The sequence below is a fragment of the Leptodactylus fuscus genome, chromosome 4 (genome assembly GCF_031893055.1).
Source record: "Leptodactylus fuscus isolate aLepFus1 chromosome 4, aLepFus1.hap2, whole genome shotgun sequence".
Taxonomy (NCBI): domain Eukaryota; kingdom Metazoa; phylum Chordata; class Amphibia; order Anura; family Leptodactylidae; genus Leptodactylus; species Leptodactylus fuscus.
In genome coordinates this window covers 68,282,582-68,299,659 of record NC_134268.1, presented here as the reverse complement: position 1 = coordinate 68,299,659, position 17,078 = coordinate 68,282,582, and the positions used below count along the sequence as shown (strand labels likewise).

General features: G+C 40.5%; 1 protein-coding gene across 1 annotated transcript in view; it reads left to right on the top strand.

The window, feature by feature from the left end:
- OSBPL1A (oxysterol binding protein like 1A) overlaps positions 1 to 17,078 on the top strand; it is an 85,722-nt gene that overhangs the window by 18,826 nt on the left and 49,818 nt on the right. The window contains exons 12-15 of the mRNA XM_075270592.1: positions 1,568 to 1,666; positions 2,287 to 2,409; positions 9,988 to 10,069; positions 16,400 to 16,506. Coding sequence (XP_075126693.1) covers positions 1,568 to 1,666; positions 2,287 to 2,409; positions 9,988 to 10,069; positions 16,400 to 16,506 — 411 coding nt within the window. The remainder of the gene's footprint in view (positions 1 to 1,567; positions 1,667 to 2,286; positions 2,410 to 9,987; positions 10,070 to 16,399; positions 16,507 to 17,078) is intronic.

Below are 17,078 nucleotides of genomic sequence, written 5' to 3'. Positions count from 1 at the left end.
TTTTGAGGTAAACATATGCCTGAATAGCCTTTAAAAAGGCTATTCAGGTGCTGCCTCCAGTTCTGCCAAAGACCCACCAGTTTTTAGTAAAAAAAAAATAGCCTTTTTTTAGGCGTCCAGTTGAACCAGCAGATATTATTTTTCACTAAGTGTCAGGATTGCTTGGTCCTACTAAATTTCAGCTGGTGTTCTGAATTACCAATGGCTTTTTGAACTTCTTTCTTCGTGTGTTCAATGCTTTTTCCTTGTGTCGTTTCTTATTATTACACCTAATTTATGGACATCTATGGTTTGATTTCTTTCTGCCTGAAATCGGCTGATAGAGAATTCCTACTTGCAGGGGATGGAGTCCCCAAACACTAATGTGAACTGTCCCTTACATGAGGCTTTCCATTAAAGGTGTTCTCTAATTTCAACAAATGTTTTTCTTTGTATAATCAAAGTTCTACAACTTTCCAATATATCTTTGGTATCAATTCTTCACAGTTTTCTAGATCTCTGCTTGCTGTCATTCTTTCTGCTTACTTCCAATGGGTAAAAATCAGTCCATAGTCGTGATGATCACATAGGTGCACGGCTCGTTACAGTCACAGCACAGTAATCAGAAATCTTAGTAATGAGAAGTCTTGTAATGAGCTGTATACCTCTGTGTTCTTCACGAGACCGTGGACTGATTTGTATCCACTAGAGCATTGATGGCGATCCTTTTAGAGACAGAGTGCCCAAACTGCAACCTAAAACCCACTAATTTATAACAAATTGCCAACACGGCAATTTAACCTTAATAATGTGCAGATCCACAATTGCACACAATCACAGACCTGCAAAATATGGTCATATGAATGGGGCTTTATAGAGCTTTCTGCTCCACTGTGACCCCCACACAGTCCAATCTGCTTCACAGAGAACCCCACACAGTACAATCAGCTCCACAGTGGCCGCCACACAGTATAATCTGCTGCACAGTGGTCACCACACAGTACAATTTGCTTCACGGTGGCCCCCACTCAGTATAACCTGTTCCATGGATGGATGCCCAAAGAGAGGGCTCTGAGTGGCATCTCTGGCACTCGTGCCATAGGTTCGCCATCACGGCACTAGAGGAAAGCAGAATGAATGACAGCAATCAGAGATCTAGAAAGGAGGAACTGATACAGAAAATATACTGGAAAATGGTATAACTTTTCATTCTACAAACAATGACAATTATTTGCTGAAATTGGACAACCCTTTTAAATAGGACAGCTGCTCAGTTTTATTTCTGGGCATTGCTGAAGAGCAGGTAGACCATGTGCAGTCACGTTCCATAGAAATGCATAGGAGTTACCGTACAGAAAGTTTTTTTTTTTTTTTGTTTTTTTTTGTTTTTTTTTTCGGATATACCCTAAAGTTCTTTAGCTCTAAATTATCCAAACTTTTGTGACAAACTTTTTTTTTTTTTTTTTTTTTGTTATTGTAGAAAAAAGTGCTCTATTCCTAAGTTAAGGTAGATCCCAGCTCTACCATAGAGTTTAATTACAATCCTAGAAGGTGTGACAGTTTCCTGATCGAATGCTGTTCTCTGCAGGTGAAGTCATCCGACGCTGTGTCGTTCTCTGTAAAATGCTTCGATGACAGCGTCCTCAATTTTAAAGTTTACACCAAAAACCTTAAGCACACAAGAGAGGTATGTATGTCTAGGGTTCATTTTTCAGCCAATCTAAATTCAATGCCTTTGCTAGCATATACCAGCAGAGGGCATGAGGGTACTTACTAAAGCACTTTATCCACTAATAACACTTATTCCCTATCTGCAGGACTGATACAATGCTGGCAATTTCCATCAGTTCCAGAGGAGTGAATGGAGTGGTTGTCACATATACTTTATGTACTACCATTCCATTTACATGAGGCGTTCAGGGACCCCTATTCTTGTGATCATTCTAGGTCCCAGTCAAATTACAAACAATTGAACACTTACCCATAGCCACAGGAATAAGTGTTACTAGTGGAAGAGCGCATTCAATGTAGTTTTGTAGGCAAAAGAAAATAATTAGGTGTTACTAACCTTTTCTACAATATCTGATTCCAGAGACTGGGCACTGGTTCTCTTTTATTGTACGTTTCTGGTACTCCATCAAAGTCATGGGGGGGAGGTCATTGATTGGAGCATGAGTTATTCTTTGTTCATTTAATAATCTGAAAGTTTTTTCTGGTAGAATTTATTATTCCTTGTGCTGCATAATTTCTTTAATTTTCTTATTACTTGTGTGCCAATGCACTGTTATATGAATACTCACCTCACAGGAATGGCTGGCAGCCATTGAGGAGCATTCAGCTTACAGCACTCACTACTGTTCTCAAGATCAACTCAGTGATGATGAAGATGAAGACCCAGTGCTTGTAGGAGACATAAAGGAGTCACTGGAGGTAATTTGCCTGGTAGCTAGAATAAATTGTCCTGCACAGTAGTAATAATAATAAAATGTATTTTATCATTCTCATAATACATAGCACCATTGTAATAATATTGTTTCTTCAAGAAAGAATGGTTGATACTGTAGAGCATACTTGTAAAAATAAACTTTATTTATATAGCGCCAACATATTCTGTAGCACTTTACAAATCAAACTTGTTCACTGTTAGTTTTAACCATGTTAAAAATGTATATTGGGTATGAGTTCCTGACAAATATACATCTTCAGCAGATGTTTTGTAATGTTTTAACTTTACATTAAAGGGGATTTATGGAGCACAATGCAAACATACGTTTATCTTGAGCTATCTCAGGGGGAAAGGAGGGGCTGAGTGCTGGGAGCAGCTTGTTGCTGTTTATGTCTAACAAGTAACGGAGCTTCTCAGATAGGGGAGGGGGAGGTGAGGGCTCTGGGATTTTTGAACTCGGCTCTTCCACTTATCAGACGGTTTAATTGAATTTGGCTGATAAGGGCTGAGATAAGGAATCTTTACCTCTGTATGTAATGCAAGCTGACTAAAATCCAGCTCAGCTTCATACTGTGGTAATGCATGTACAACCAATCCCTCATTACTGACTGCAAACATAGCAGATAGCAGAGCAAGTGAAACCCCGCCCACCAATGTGCCAGAAAACCAGAAAGTGAAGAGAGCACATAGCCTGCAGGTTGGTGAACAAGAGTTATGGGAATACCCCTTTAATGATCCCAACCCCTGCCAGGATCGGTAAGTTAATAGGGCCCATTTCTGGCTGGAGTAACTCCAGCCGGTAACGGCCTATTAAGAAAACAAACAAACAAAAACGCAGTGGCTGTTGCCGGGCCCCTAATGTCCCGAGCCCTGTGGCAGCTGCTACCCTGGTAGTTATGCCACTGGTCAGTGAGCAGTGCGGTTCCTACCATGTAAACATTACTGGGAGCCATGCTATTTGTAAATGACAGATTTACACCACTAATCACAAGAACTGGGTTAATTTATAGCACTGTTTGAGTGGAGCAGCTGGTCAGAAATGTGAACTGCCTCTCCACTACTTTCAGTGGGATTTTACCAGTGATGGCTAGACGTTGTGCTTTGGCTATCTCCAGCAGTCCCCATAGAAATGACTGGAGAATGCAATGTACACCTCCAACATGCTGCTCCTTTCAAACTGGGGTGGAAAACATTGCAGTTCTTGTGATTCGGCCCCCGCCAATTAGTAAGTATGGGGATAACTTGATGTTGCTAAAATACTCCTTTGAGTAGTCAACCTAGAGATGCCCCAAATTTATCATCCACCATCCGCCACTTATAAATCTGGCTCATTATTAGTGTGTCTAGTCGATATTTCACTGTCTAAATCTTGGACAGTATTGGTAAATCTGCCTCATAAACTTTAAATAATGGCAATAAAGGATTTGCTTGTGAGATTCTTCATAATGAAACAATTGAAGATATCTCTAGCTGACGCTGTGATGTCATCTACTCCGGTTAGACAATCTTGTCTCTGCTTGCGGTCTTACTGGCAGCATTGTTTTAACTGTACAAAATTTCTTGACAAGCATCTTATTATATGCGCAGAACAATGATGACTTTTGAAGCAGCCACGTTTCCTAATGATAACAGATGAATGTTTATCTCTGTATTATAGATATGAGGCTGGTTGGGAGTGAAATAGGGAGGTGTATATGCATTTGTCTGATCACAACAAAAACAGACTGTTCAGTCTACTCTTACGGTTTAATACTAATAATAAAATGCATATTATCTTTGTTCTGATCAGCATATTGTGAAGCCCTTTACTGATATTTAAAAAAATTTATTGAGTCATGTTCCATTGTTGTAGATGTACCCTGTAAAATGAGTTAATTTTTTTTTTTCAATTCACATCTTTTCCAGCATATGGGGTTGTTTTTAGTTGAGTCGGTAAGACCTGACAAGAGAGACTATTGCTAATTAATAGAAACTTAGTAATAAGCTCTGTAGCTTCAATTAATCGTACAAGATGTTATGAGTCATTAGTGTTTAGCTTGGGGTATTGTGCTGGAAATCTCAGAGCAGAGTTCTCTGTATTATATCTCTGAGTATAAAATATATGAATCCAAAAAATGGCAGCCACATAATTTTCAAAAGTTGGAGGCACACATCAGGGCTCTGATCCTTTCTTAAAGAGGACCTTTCACCACTTCTAACATGTCCAGTTCTTTACATCACGTAATAGGAGCTGCTCCACTGATTCTGGCACATTTGAATTTTTTTTCTCTAGCCCCCCAACGTTCCTGAGCAATCAATGCTGTTAGCATATCAGGCACCAAAACTATTTGGGCTCTGTACTGTCAGGAGGGCGGTGTCAGGCAGGAGCAGACAAGGGGTGTGATTCTGAGCTGTAACTCTGCTTCTGATTGGAGCTCTGAATCTCGTCTCCTGCTTGAAACTGCCCATTTGACATTACAGAGCTTATATAGCATATCGGGTACCAAAACTAACTAAGTTTGTTCCTTAGGAATGGTGGAGGCTACAGAGCAAATTCCAACTGTGCTTGAATCGGTGGAGCCGCGTTATTAACATACTGTATACTGAGAACTTGAATTGGTGGAGGTGGTGATAGGTTCTTGTTAAAGGGATTCTATTCTTCTCCTACCTTTATTATTCTGATCCGTGCCGCCATTCCGGTATAATTTTGTTTTTCCTCAGTATGTAAAAGAGTCTCATAAAGCATTCCCTCTTTGCTCAAAAAGCACAAGGGGCATCCCCTGTTCTGCCTGAAGACACTCCTGCAATGCTTCCATTTTCTTTGTAAAACTTCTCTACGCCGCATCATCCTCAATGTCCTCTCCCAGCGAGCCTGCATTTGGGATTGAAACCCTGGACATGCTCAGTTGGCTCTGTGATCGAGCTTTAGGCAGAGCCGACTGCGCATGTCTGTTCGGCCATTTTACTGCCGCTGTGGGGAAGGTAGCTCGGTAAAAGCAGTAGTGTGGACCCAAACAGTCAAGACAGGGACACAAAATATGCAGCAAACAGCTTTATTTAGAAAAAAAAATTAAAAAAATAAAACTTCACTTCAGGCAACAAGTGAGCAAAAGCAAAATACAGCCTTACCTTTAGGCAAAAATTATAACAAATTCCTGCTCGTCCGAGTGAATAACTAAACAGAAGTAATAACCTAACTATACGTGTGGCTTACTATAAGCCACACGAAAGAACAAGCACAATTTGGTCTTACCGGACTCAGGATTACAGGACAGACACAGCCACCTCCTCACTTCCTGGATCTGCCCTGAAGTGCAGGCTCTGCAACTTTTTATGGGCCAGTAACAAGCCTCAGGACCCACACTTGGGGCTGAAACCTATTCCAGACCCGCACTGGATCACACATAAGTCAGGAATCTAGTACTGATGTAGCGGGACTCCAGCAATTTGCCTGTCACCTTCTCACTCCGCTTACAGGTAATACACTCATTGGAGGGTATCACATAGTTTCCATATACAAAACAAGGACCAGGACCCAGATAATGCCTATGGCTGTCAGTATCTGGGTGTGCAAGCTGCAGGTCTCTTCTCATCACTATTAGAGACGAGCAAATACGCTCGGCCGCATAGCTCCCGTTGCAAAAAACACTTCCGGGGCTGCAAATTTTTACTGCCCTTCCCAACTTCCCTGCCGCCGGGAGCTATGTGGCCAAGGTATTCGATCGAGCATATTTGCTCATCTCTAATAACTATCTTTCTTGCTTTGCATATTGCCACATGGCATAGAAGCAATTTAAATTAATCTAGCAAAAGATTCCACTAAGCAAGACTTATATCTTGGTTATGACCCTCTTGAGGTTTTCTCTAAAGTTATTTCAATACTCTAAATCTGTATACTTTGAGTATGTGCATGTATTTCTTGGGTCAATAAATATTTACCAGACTGCTATCCAAATGGATAAGAATAGCACCTCTTTACCATCTTTCTTGACAATCCTATTATAGGTACAACATAGAATTTCCTTACGAGGAGTCTTTGTGGTGTTAAGTGTCTTGACTATGGGTTCCAGAATACGAGACCCACTTTTCAATAATAATGTACTTGAGAATTTTCTGACACGTGCCGGCGTTCATGAATAAAAAAATTTCACTGAGACTTTATGGTGCCAGGAATGAGACTTAGAGAATGATGCTAACATGTACACAGTCTGAATGTAGTATAGTGTATGCCATACAGACTATGCTGATTCTTTATTTGCTATTCCCATACTATATGATCATTATTATCCTCTCCAATCGTAACTTAAGGGCTCGTTCACACGTGGGCAAAGGGGCAGATTTTGACAGCGGATTTCACTTCAAAATCCGCCCCTTTACAATGGTGGTCTATGCAGACCGCCGGGCTTCTTTTTTCCGCTAGCGGCGGGCGTGCGGACGGTTCACATGTGAACTGACCCTTACAGTCCTTTGCTTAACTGATTGCAAAATAAAACCAAACCTCTTGCATACAAGTATGCAGTAGTTCAATGCCTGACCTGAGGACTGTACCAAACACATTTAAGTCTAAACTTGAGTCAAATAACCATATTGAAAGATTCCAAGCACAGAATTCGTCAAAAGATTGGTGTCCAACATCTGGGTCTTTCACCAATAATGCTGTATTTCACACCAGCGCTCGTTGCCTGTTCAGGGTTTCCAGCCATCATTCCGCTTAAAAAAATATGGAGAGAAAAGTTCTACCCGAACGCAGATGTGAACCTAGCGTTTGTCTGCAATACTAGACGATATACAGCAAGTAATGCTGGAAACAGAAGGCGCCATCTGTTGTATAGTGGCTGTGCGGGCGTACTGCAACTGTGTTCTAATCTGCTTGAATAGGAGCTACAGTATTCCGGCCGCTATTCCATGAATAGCACCTTATGCTTCTGACTGTCTGATGTACTGTACAGTATATTGCCTGGCACTGTAAGCTGACTGGTATACCTGATGTTGGACCCTAAATGACCTTATGGGATAGGTCATCAGAATCAAGAATGTCAACTCCTTTATAGGGATCTTATCATTGGATACCCTTTTTTTCTTGATAACACGAAGGAATAGCCTTAAGACAGGCTATTCTTCTCCTACCTTTAGATGTCTTCTCCGTGCCGCTGTTCGGTAGAAATCCGGGTTTTCTTTGGTATGCAAATGAGTTCTCTCGCAGAACTGGGGGCGTCCCCAATACTGCGAGAGAACTCTCCAGCGACGCCTCCATCTTCCTCTGGAACGCCCTCTCCGTGTGTCGTCTTCCGTCCTGGGTTTCAATTTTCTAGGCCTCGGGCCTTGGGCCATGCGCATACCGAAGAAAACCGGGATTTCTACCAAACAGCGGCGTGGAGAAGACATCTAAAGGTAGGAGAAGAATATCTTTTCTTAAGGCCATTCCTATGTGCTATTAAGAAAAAAGGGGTATCAAATGATAGGATCCCTTTTAATGTTTTAGAAGACAAATCACATTTGTTAGTAGATCTTTGAGATTCAGTATACATAACTTTGTTTCAGGGACTGTACAGTGGACACACAAGCCCCCTGTGATAACTATATTATTAATGGATTGTCACCAGTTTGAACTACCAATATGTTGCAAAATACATTGAAAGACCCTACAATACACAATGAAACCACTCCATTTTCAGATTTTTGTACTAACCATCTTCTTTGAGAACACCAACTCTTTAGAACCTCTTCAAGTCAAGTAACCCTAGTGAAAAAATTTCTAACCTAGTACCCCCACTGTGATGTCTGTTATGTTGCAGATCCCGCTCCTGGTTTTGTGTGGGAAAGAACTGCTGCGCAAAGCACACCAAAGAAATCCTTTTGCTTCTTTTTCTGTCTTAATTTCACCTCTGTACGGAAATTTCTTTCAGTTGAGCGCTCCCATTACCTGCAGTGTAATACTTTAGTACAGTGTAATTGTAAAAGTACATATCCCAGAAGATATACAATAAGTGGATAAAATACATCTGGCATGTGAAGTCATTTAGACCCTGTTTGTCACAGTCTTGAACACCAAAACCTTTCTCCTTTCCTCAGTTAGCTATATTTACTCTTTGTGCTAAAACATTAATGCAATGAAACTAGAGAAATGTGTCACCTTGAGAAGTGGTTCAAGATAGTATAAGATAATTACAGCCTGGATCTGCAGCAACTTGCTTACTTTTTTTTCCTAAGAAATAGATATATTTATCCTTTCCACTTGTCATATGCCAAACTGAAAGGACAAACATCTCGGAAATAATGACGATTAGGGTGGCAACAGTGTAGACCTTGCATGGTATACAATAAAGAGTAAAATCCTTCCTCATGGAAGCTGGTAATACGCTTTAAAATTTTATTACAGAAGCCTCTTGTTGTTATGATCTGTAAGTGCATATGGATGTAACATAAGGGAGGCCCATTAGCTTCTTGGGGACCTTTCTGACTCCCCCATACACGTTCAGCTCTGTTCTGTCTATTCCTCAGCATACGCCAATCTGGGAGATTCAGCAACCCTGAGGTTATATTTCTCTCCAAAATGCCGGTGTAGTGCTTCAAGGGGTGAGACACCACCCTCCATCCTTCAAGGGGAACATGGCACAGAAGAATATCCAGTGACTCTTGACATAGTCTGTGGATCCTCTCCTCTGATGTACATTGATACCTTTATGGCTTAATCTATTATAACTGATGAAGCTCTGCGTCCATCATTCTATATGGGACTACAACCATATATAACCTGCTTGAATGGACTATGTAAAACTACAGATGAGTGTCTGAACCACGGACAAGATTAGCCCACGTTTTATTCAAAGAGACTGGGTCCACTCTGTTTCTTGGCTATTGCACAACTATTTTATAATTTATTTATTTTTTTATTGTTGTATTTTTTTTTTTTTAATATTTAGGAGACCCTTATATTTATTTAACTTTAAGTGTTTGGTTATGTACATTTTGTTTCATAGTCTTTATTTTGAAGAAAAAAAAAACTTTCCTTTTCTATAAACTATTCTGTTCATTTTTCACATGTCATTCTTTTATCATCACAGGCAGGATTGCATTAAAAGATAAAACCTTTATTCTAGAATCTACCATTTACAATAGGACATGGTCACAGCATGTCAACCCCGTCCTCCCTGCACAATGATGTCTGAACACGTCCTAGAGCATGCCAATAGAACAGTAACCTTTTATTTTTCTCATAGAATAGAAAAGGTTACTGTCTAGGTGAATAAGAGCTAAATTACATATAGTTTTCAGGGGCCATGTTTTTTTGAATGAATGGATACATTCTAAAAATACCAAATTGATCGGGGTAAAACAGCGAGAATCAAGTAACATATGGCTTTTAGTATATTCTACTGGGTGACAGGTCTTCTTTAAGTGCACAGTTGTCTTTCCATGTGCAAACAAATCCAAGCAATCGAATGTCTCCCTCATCTTGTCTTACTAAATCCACTGTCTATAATATCAAGTTAATATCTGTCACACCAGCATTTTGTAGATTTGAAGTATATCATATACATGTGTGTAGGTTTGCTAATTCTCACCTGGCTTTATACCTACAGATTGCTCAGTTCAGTCATCAGAGGCTCACTAAAGAAATCTCCACATTTCTCAGTGCTTTAATGAACTTGGAGAACTCAAAAGGTAAGTCGTGACTGTCAATGTCATCAATATACAGTATATCTGGGTGCCTATGGGACGACCTCTCTACTGATTTTCTATCAGGATACCCTGAAATTCTGGTGTGGTTTTCTTAGTAACGCTCCAATTTATTTTTTTTTATAAATCAATGTTGTTCTTCTAGAATTACTTTTCCAATTAAGTCAATCTGAGCACTGCAATGTATCATTCCAGGCTGGTTGAATATGTTCTTAGTTTATATGTTTGCGCACAGTACTTAATGTTTTGATGCGTATTGTAAGAGCGCCTATTTTGGCCCATACTGCTTATTTTTTTTTGTATAGGGTTTATATATAGCACACATGTATTCTGGAGCACTTGACTTGTCAGAAGGTACGTATACAATCCATGCAAAGTTGGACCTTACAGAATAACTAAGTAATCATTCAAACACTAGGAATCAGGCCTTGCTCATAAGAGCTTACAATCTATGAAAAAAATTGGGGTGACTCAAAACTGCTTGTTCAATTGTCCAGCCATCTTTTTAAAACAAGGCAGTACATATAAAACGTGCCATAAGCCAGTCACCCAATTAGTATTTGTGTATGTATTGCTGTGAAGTACATTTTAGTCCATTTGAGGTGTGTGTGTGTGTGTGTGTGTGTGTGTGTGTGTTACTGAAAGATGAAGGGATCAGGGTCTGAGGAATAATGTAGAAGTGGGAGCTACATTAGAGGATTTTAATTAGAGAATATATGTTTTACGTCTTGCTGTGGACATTGGGAATTAACCTGCTTTTCTAGGGTAGTGCCTTCCAGAGAACTGGGGCAGCTCGAGAGAAAAGACTTGGAAATAGGGATGAGATATTGAAATTATGATGCACTTTGTTCTTAAATAATTTGTAAAATGGAGAACACAGATAAGTTGTTAGAGATAGAGATGAGAGATAAAATATAGGGTGGGGTATCACTTCGGAGAATTTTTTTTGGAAAAGTTTAAATACATGTAATGCAATAATGGATGGCCAACTAGTGCAGTGATTGGCAAGGCAATGATGCGTTGGTATAGCAGTCAGAGGGATGCGACTGGGTGCTTCATATAGCCAGATGAGAGAGGTAAGAGTTTAGTGAGGGGTAGATGGGTCACATCTGATTTACCTTGCTATTAATGTAGTCACTGTAATTAATACAACACAGTTCTAGAGCTGTGTGTGCAGTGCCGATGTCTAGTATCACAGTGTCAGTCATTCTGCCTGCTGCTGGGCCCATGAAGGATGAGGGATCAAACTGAGATTAGATGTATGTCCACTGGCCATGCAGTTTATGAATCTTTTCAATGCTCCCCCCTCTCCTCAAGTAATGAAGTATTACTAAAGGAGGAACGTGAAGGCAACTGGTCTAAATTGGTTTTGGCAAGGTACAAGCCCTGTATTGTGTTCTATGAGACTTTTATATAGTTTTTTTTTTTTTTTTAATGTTTTCCTTCAATTTCATGGTACAGTATTTCTGGGAAATACATATGACATTCTTCAATAAGAGACTACATTACATTAGGGAGCGTTCACACTACCGTCATTGATCGACAGGTAATGTCCGCTCCTAGTGTCTGTTCAAAATCTTGCATGGACATTAGCAGCGGACACTAGCTGTGTCTGTGACATTTTTCATTCATTTAAATGGCGATTGGGTGCGTTCTTTTGCACTCTGTGCCTGTCCTTAAGTATCCGTTCGTAAAGATGTTCAACTTTTCAAGCGGACAGAAAAAAACCTACATGTCGGGTTTTTCTGTCCGCTTGAAAAATGTATGAAAAATGTCACGGACACAGCTAGTGTCCGCTGCTAATGTCCGTGTAAGATTTTGAACGGACACTAGCAGCAGACACTACCTGTCGGACAATGACGGTAGTGTGAACGCTCCCTTTGTCTCTTGTCGTTTAAGGGAGTCTATCAGCAATACATTTCTTATAAACCAAGTAACAGTACCTTTATAGAGGTGATTCTGCAGTTTCCAAATATGTCACTGTTATTTAGCTTTGGAGCCCCATTTTCATGTAAGTCACAGTTTTGTTCATGTTAGAGGAAAAGTGCTTTAGGGGTGTGTCTTAGCTTGTCTGAGCTTCAGTCTCTGCACTAGATTCCTTGTTATTTCCCTCTCATTTACATATGCATAAAGATATGATTTCCATGAAAATAGTTCTCCAAAGTAGACTAACAGAGACATATATTAGGAAACTGTAGAATCTTCTCTACAACATACTTTGATTAGGTTTATAACCAATTTAGTGCTGACTAGAAATGAGCGAGTAATATTCGATCGAGTAGGTATTCGATAGAATACTACGGTATTCGAAATATTCGTATTCGATCGAATACTACTCGCTATTTGCAGTAAATATTCGATTCAGAACCATCGTTGATTGGCCGAATGCTATACAGTGTATAGAAATCGGCCAGTCAACGCTGGTTCTGCAGCAGGCTCATCCTTGCTAGTCGGGAGAGCTAGCAGCTTGCGGTTATGCGGGAGCGGACTATTTCTCATAGGAATGCATTGACCAGCGTTGATTGGCTGAATGCTATACAGTGTACAGTAGTCGGCCAATCAACGCTGGTTCTGCTGGAAGCTTGTCTGTGAGGAGGCGGAGTCTAAGATCGGACCACAGCAGTCTCCAGACGAGCCTCCGGCAGAACCAGCGTTGATTGGCCGAATGCTGTACACTGGCCTATCAACGCTGGTCAATTCATTCCTATGAGAAAAAGTAAGCTCCCTCGTAACAGCAAGCTGCCAGCTCTCCCGACTAGCAAGGATGAGGCTGCTGCAGAACGAGCGTTGATTTGCCGCAGGCTCGTCTTTGCTAGTCGGGAGAGCTGGCAGCTTGCGGTTACGAGGGAGCTTACATTGTATCAGCGCTTTAACTGTGCAGCGCTCCTCCTAAACACTCTACTCCTGCTACTCATGGACTTGGTGACTCTCCTTTTAGTGGAATAGTGGTTTCCCCTGAAACGAGCATTTTTTCCCATGGACTATAATGGGATTTGATATTCGATCGAGTAGTCAAATATTGAGGCTCTACTCGAAACGAATCTCGAATATTTCACTGTTCACTGATCTCTAGTGCTGACAGACTCCCTTTAACTATGTTATAATGCTGCCACAACTGGATCTAAGTGAAGTTTGTATTCTCCTTTTATACGTTTCCTTGTCGTGTCGACACATTGCTAGTGTATTTTGTCACCACTGTTCAGCCTGACATACCATTTTGAGGACAGCATCTATGGAAACCCTGTACAGCTTGGCTGAAAAGTAGCTTTACTAGGTTGTGAATTGATGACCTCAATCTTTAAGCAGAGAAATCTATCCTAATCCTCTGAGGATAAACCTTTTATTTGATTAACTTACAAAAGTACTTGGCTTCTTGGCTCTGTTTTAACAGAAGAGCGGTGCAGTAAAATATGTATTGTGAGATTAGCTTTGTGAGTGTTTCAATTCCTCTTCAACAAGTAGAGCTTGTGAAAAAGGTGACACATTACATGAACTGATATTTACTCTGCATAATAAAATATAAGCACTATAGCAAGTAATAGAAGTGATACAGTCCTATATATATATATATATATATATATATATATATATATATATATATATATATATATATAATACATACTATTGAGTCTACAGTTGAACGGGTTATCCAAGTTTTTGAAAATAGTGGTCCTTCCTTAAAGGAGTATTCCCATCTTCAGGATCATATTTAAAGTTATAGCTTGAGCTAATCGAAGTTTTTTATCGAATACATTGCTTTATTTATCTTGCTCTATTTGTCAGATACTGCTGAATCTGTATCCTCTGGGTTTACAGCTTGTTGCTGTAAACCCAGCTCTGGAAAGTGCGCTCAGGGCTCGTTCACATCTGCGCCCGGTCTCCGTTCTGCAGGTTTCCATTTCCTGCACAAAACAGAGGCAGGATACGGAAACCTTGAGGACTTTTTCTCACCCATTCATTTGAATGGGTTTGAAAGATGTCCGGCCGTGAGCGGCGGTGAGCGTTTTATGTTCTCCGCCGCGAAACCGTTTTTTAAAATCCGGACACAGTCGGACATGCAGTACTCTGTGTCCGGATTAAAAAAAAAAGTTTTCGTGACGGAGAGCATAAAACGCTCACCGCCGCTCACGGCCAGACCCGGTCTGTGGTTTCCGTCTTCTTGCATGCAGAAGACGGAAACCACAGAACGGAGACCTGAACGCAGGCGTGAACCTAGCATCAACTGCTGAGCTCTGATAAGAAGAGTGTTTGATCAGTGCCTGTTATCTTAGGATTTATATACAGAAGAAACTGCAACTTAGATCAGGTCTTCTCAAACTTTTTTTTGTACTGTGGCCTAACCGGTCAATATTAATATCGACTGTCAAGACCGGACTGGCGAGGCATCAGTATTAATATTGGTAATCCAGGTGAGGCAGCCATCAGACTTCTCCTAGCTGTCATGTTAACTGAAGAGCTCCTGCGATCTCACCACAAAGGAGCCATTTAGGTTGGCAATGCTAAAGTGAAACTAACCCTTTAGATGCCATGATCAATGCCCACCACAGCTTCTTTATGGTTAAATGTCTGTGATCACAGATGTCTCTGATCTCAGGCATTGCTGTGAGGTCCCTGCTGTGTAAAACCTGAAACGACTGGGCAGGAGACCTACCAGGCACTACAGTGCTCAGACCATACTTTTTGTATCTATTGTTCTGGTCATTGTAGTGTTGCCCTGCATCTTAAATGGGTTATTTGTGAATTTCGGGACTCTTTCAGTGACTTTGCCTGTAGAAGTTCTATAACTGCTAAGGCTATCAAGTGGCCAAAGGAAAGGAATCAGTGACATCACTCACATTTGTCACCGGTTCTGATACCCCTGTTTTCCCCAAGATCTGCCATCAAGGAAGAGTTAGGAGGCCCCATACACAGCAGACGTCACCCTTATTTGTATGGCCAACTTACGGTAAGTTTTTAGCCCAAGGCAGTATATCTTACAGGAGCACACAGCTATGTAACAGTATTATGTATCAGAATGGACTCTGTTTGATACCCTATCTGGTGCAGAAGGTATTCTTATTTAGGTATACAGATATACCTCTATAATATATCTAAAATATTTGCGTACTTCCATATAAAATTGGAGGCATATAGCAGTACAGTGAAGGCTCCTTTATGACTGCTCAGTACACACAAGTCTCTTTTGTCATTCCTGCTTTATAAGCCTATGAGAACAATAAACTTCTGCTGAAAACTAATGAAACTTCAGCTAATGTTCTACTAGTGGGGTTTAGAAAGTAAAAGTGGAAATCTGACCCCTGCATTCTATTATTGTAGAGTTATGATATGGATGACTTCCCCTTACAATAAGTCATAAATATCAGACTGGTGGGGGTCTTGCCCATATTCACCCCCCCCCCCCCCACCTTCCCAATAATCAGTGGTTCTAAGCATCAGCAGCATTCAGGTGAGTGCCACTTCACATAAATATTGATAACTAAAGCCTAGCATAAGTCCTCAATATCTGATCATTGGAGTACCATCACCCAGGACCCCCACAGATCAGCTGATTTGAAGCAACAGTGGTGATCTGGAGAGTGCTGTTTTCACTTCAAGAAACTATAAGGTCACAAGTTCTGTTTGCAGATTTGTCCTATTGAAGTGAAGCTGTGTTGCAATACCAAGCCCAGGTGCTATACAATGTACAATGCTTTTGTAGATGAGCAGTGAGGATGCCACAGCATTTGTCTGATCCTTGTCAGCGCTTCAAATGGCTGATATGTTGGGTCTGTCATCCAGCTTCCCCCCCAGTCTGATATCATTCACAAGTTCTTTTACTACATCATTAGTATCAGAGACCTGGAGAATCACTTTAAATTATTAATAGATTATAATAGCTTCCTGTATACTAGTAGCTTATCAGCAAGGTTCAGTAGAGTAGAATGCCAGAACTACAGTGAACTGTGACACTAACCTATGCAAAGAAGAAAGTGAGGGTAGAAGACTCATACAGATATGTGCTGTTTAGGGTCTGTAGAATTGTTGGTAATAAACGTCTGATACATGTACTTTTTGATTCCCCCCCCCTTTTTCTTTTTTTTTTTTTTTTTTTTTTTTTTTTTTAACAGTGTACAGTATTTCTAATGCTCTCCCTCCGTCTTACTCTTTCTCTCTCTCTTCCCCTCCCTCTCTCTCTTCCCCTCCCTCTCTCTCTTCCCCTCCCTCTCTCTCTTCCCCTCCCTCTCTCTCTTCCCCTCCCTCTCTCTCTTTCCCTCCCTCTCTCTCTCCTTTTCTCTCGGCCTTTCCTCTCTCTATATTTGTGTTTAATTTTTTCAGATATTGATCCAGTTACCCTACAACTAATAAAAACCATATCTGAGGCATCCCAAGATGCCTGCAGAGCTTTAGATGACTGTCTTCTTCTTTTTACCAGGCATGATAAGGTTTGTATAATCCTGTATTTAGTTGCTGTATCTGTGTATAGAAGAGAGTGTTGCATTTCTATTTTTGATTATAAGACTGGTAAAGTGCATCTACTTGGACAATGAAATAGTGGTGTGAAATATGTATTGTGAATGTTAGATTACATGTTCACCTAAACAAGTCCAGTTGAACGTATTTGCACTGGTCTTTCACTTTCTCAGTTTTGTCACCAGGATAAGTTTTTTTTGTGTTGGGCAGTTCTGGCACACACAATATTCCTTTATTGATACAAATGGTGATGTTCCTAGCAGCATGTCCTTAATAAATATATATGCGCTACAGTGCTGAGATTAATGTAGAATTGGCAGTTTCCATTATTCTGTACGCTGCTAGCATTAGTATTGATATACTTTGTTATATTGTAAATATGTAACCCTTCCATGACATCCATCGAGAACACTGAGGATATGAAGCATCTAGGGGGTGCATTACAAAGACAGCCATAGTGCATACTGCCCATACAGTGCTAGCTGTAGTGCATACTGCCATACCTTGCTAGACACAGATGTGTGCTGCATGCCCGTATGTTATT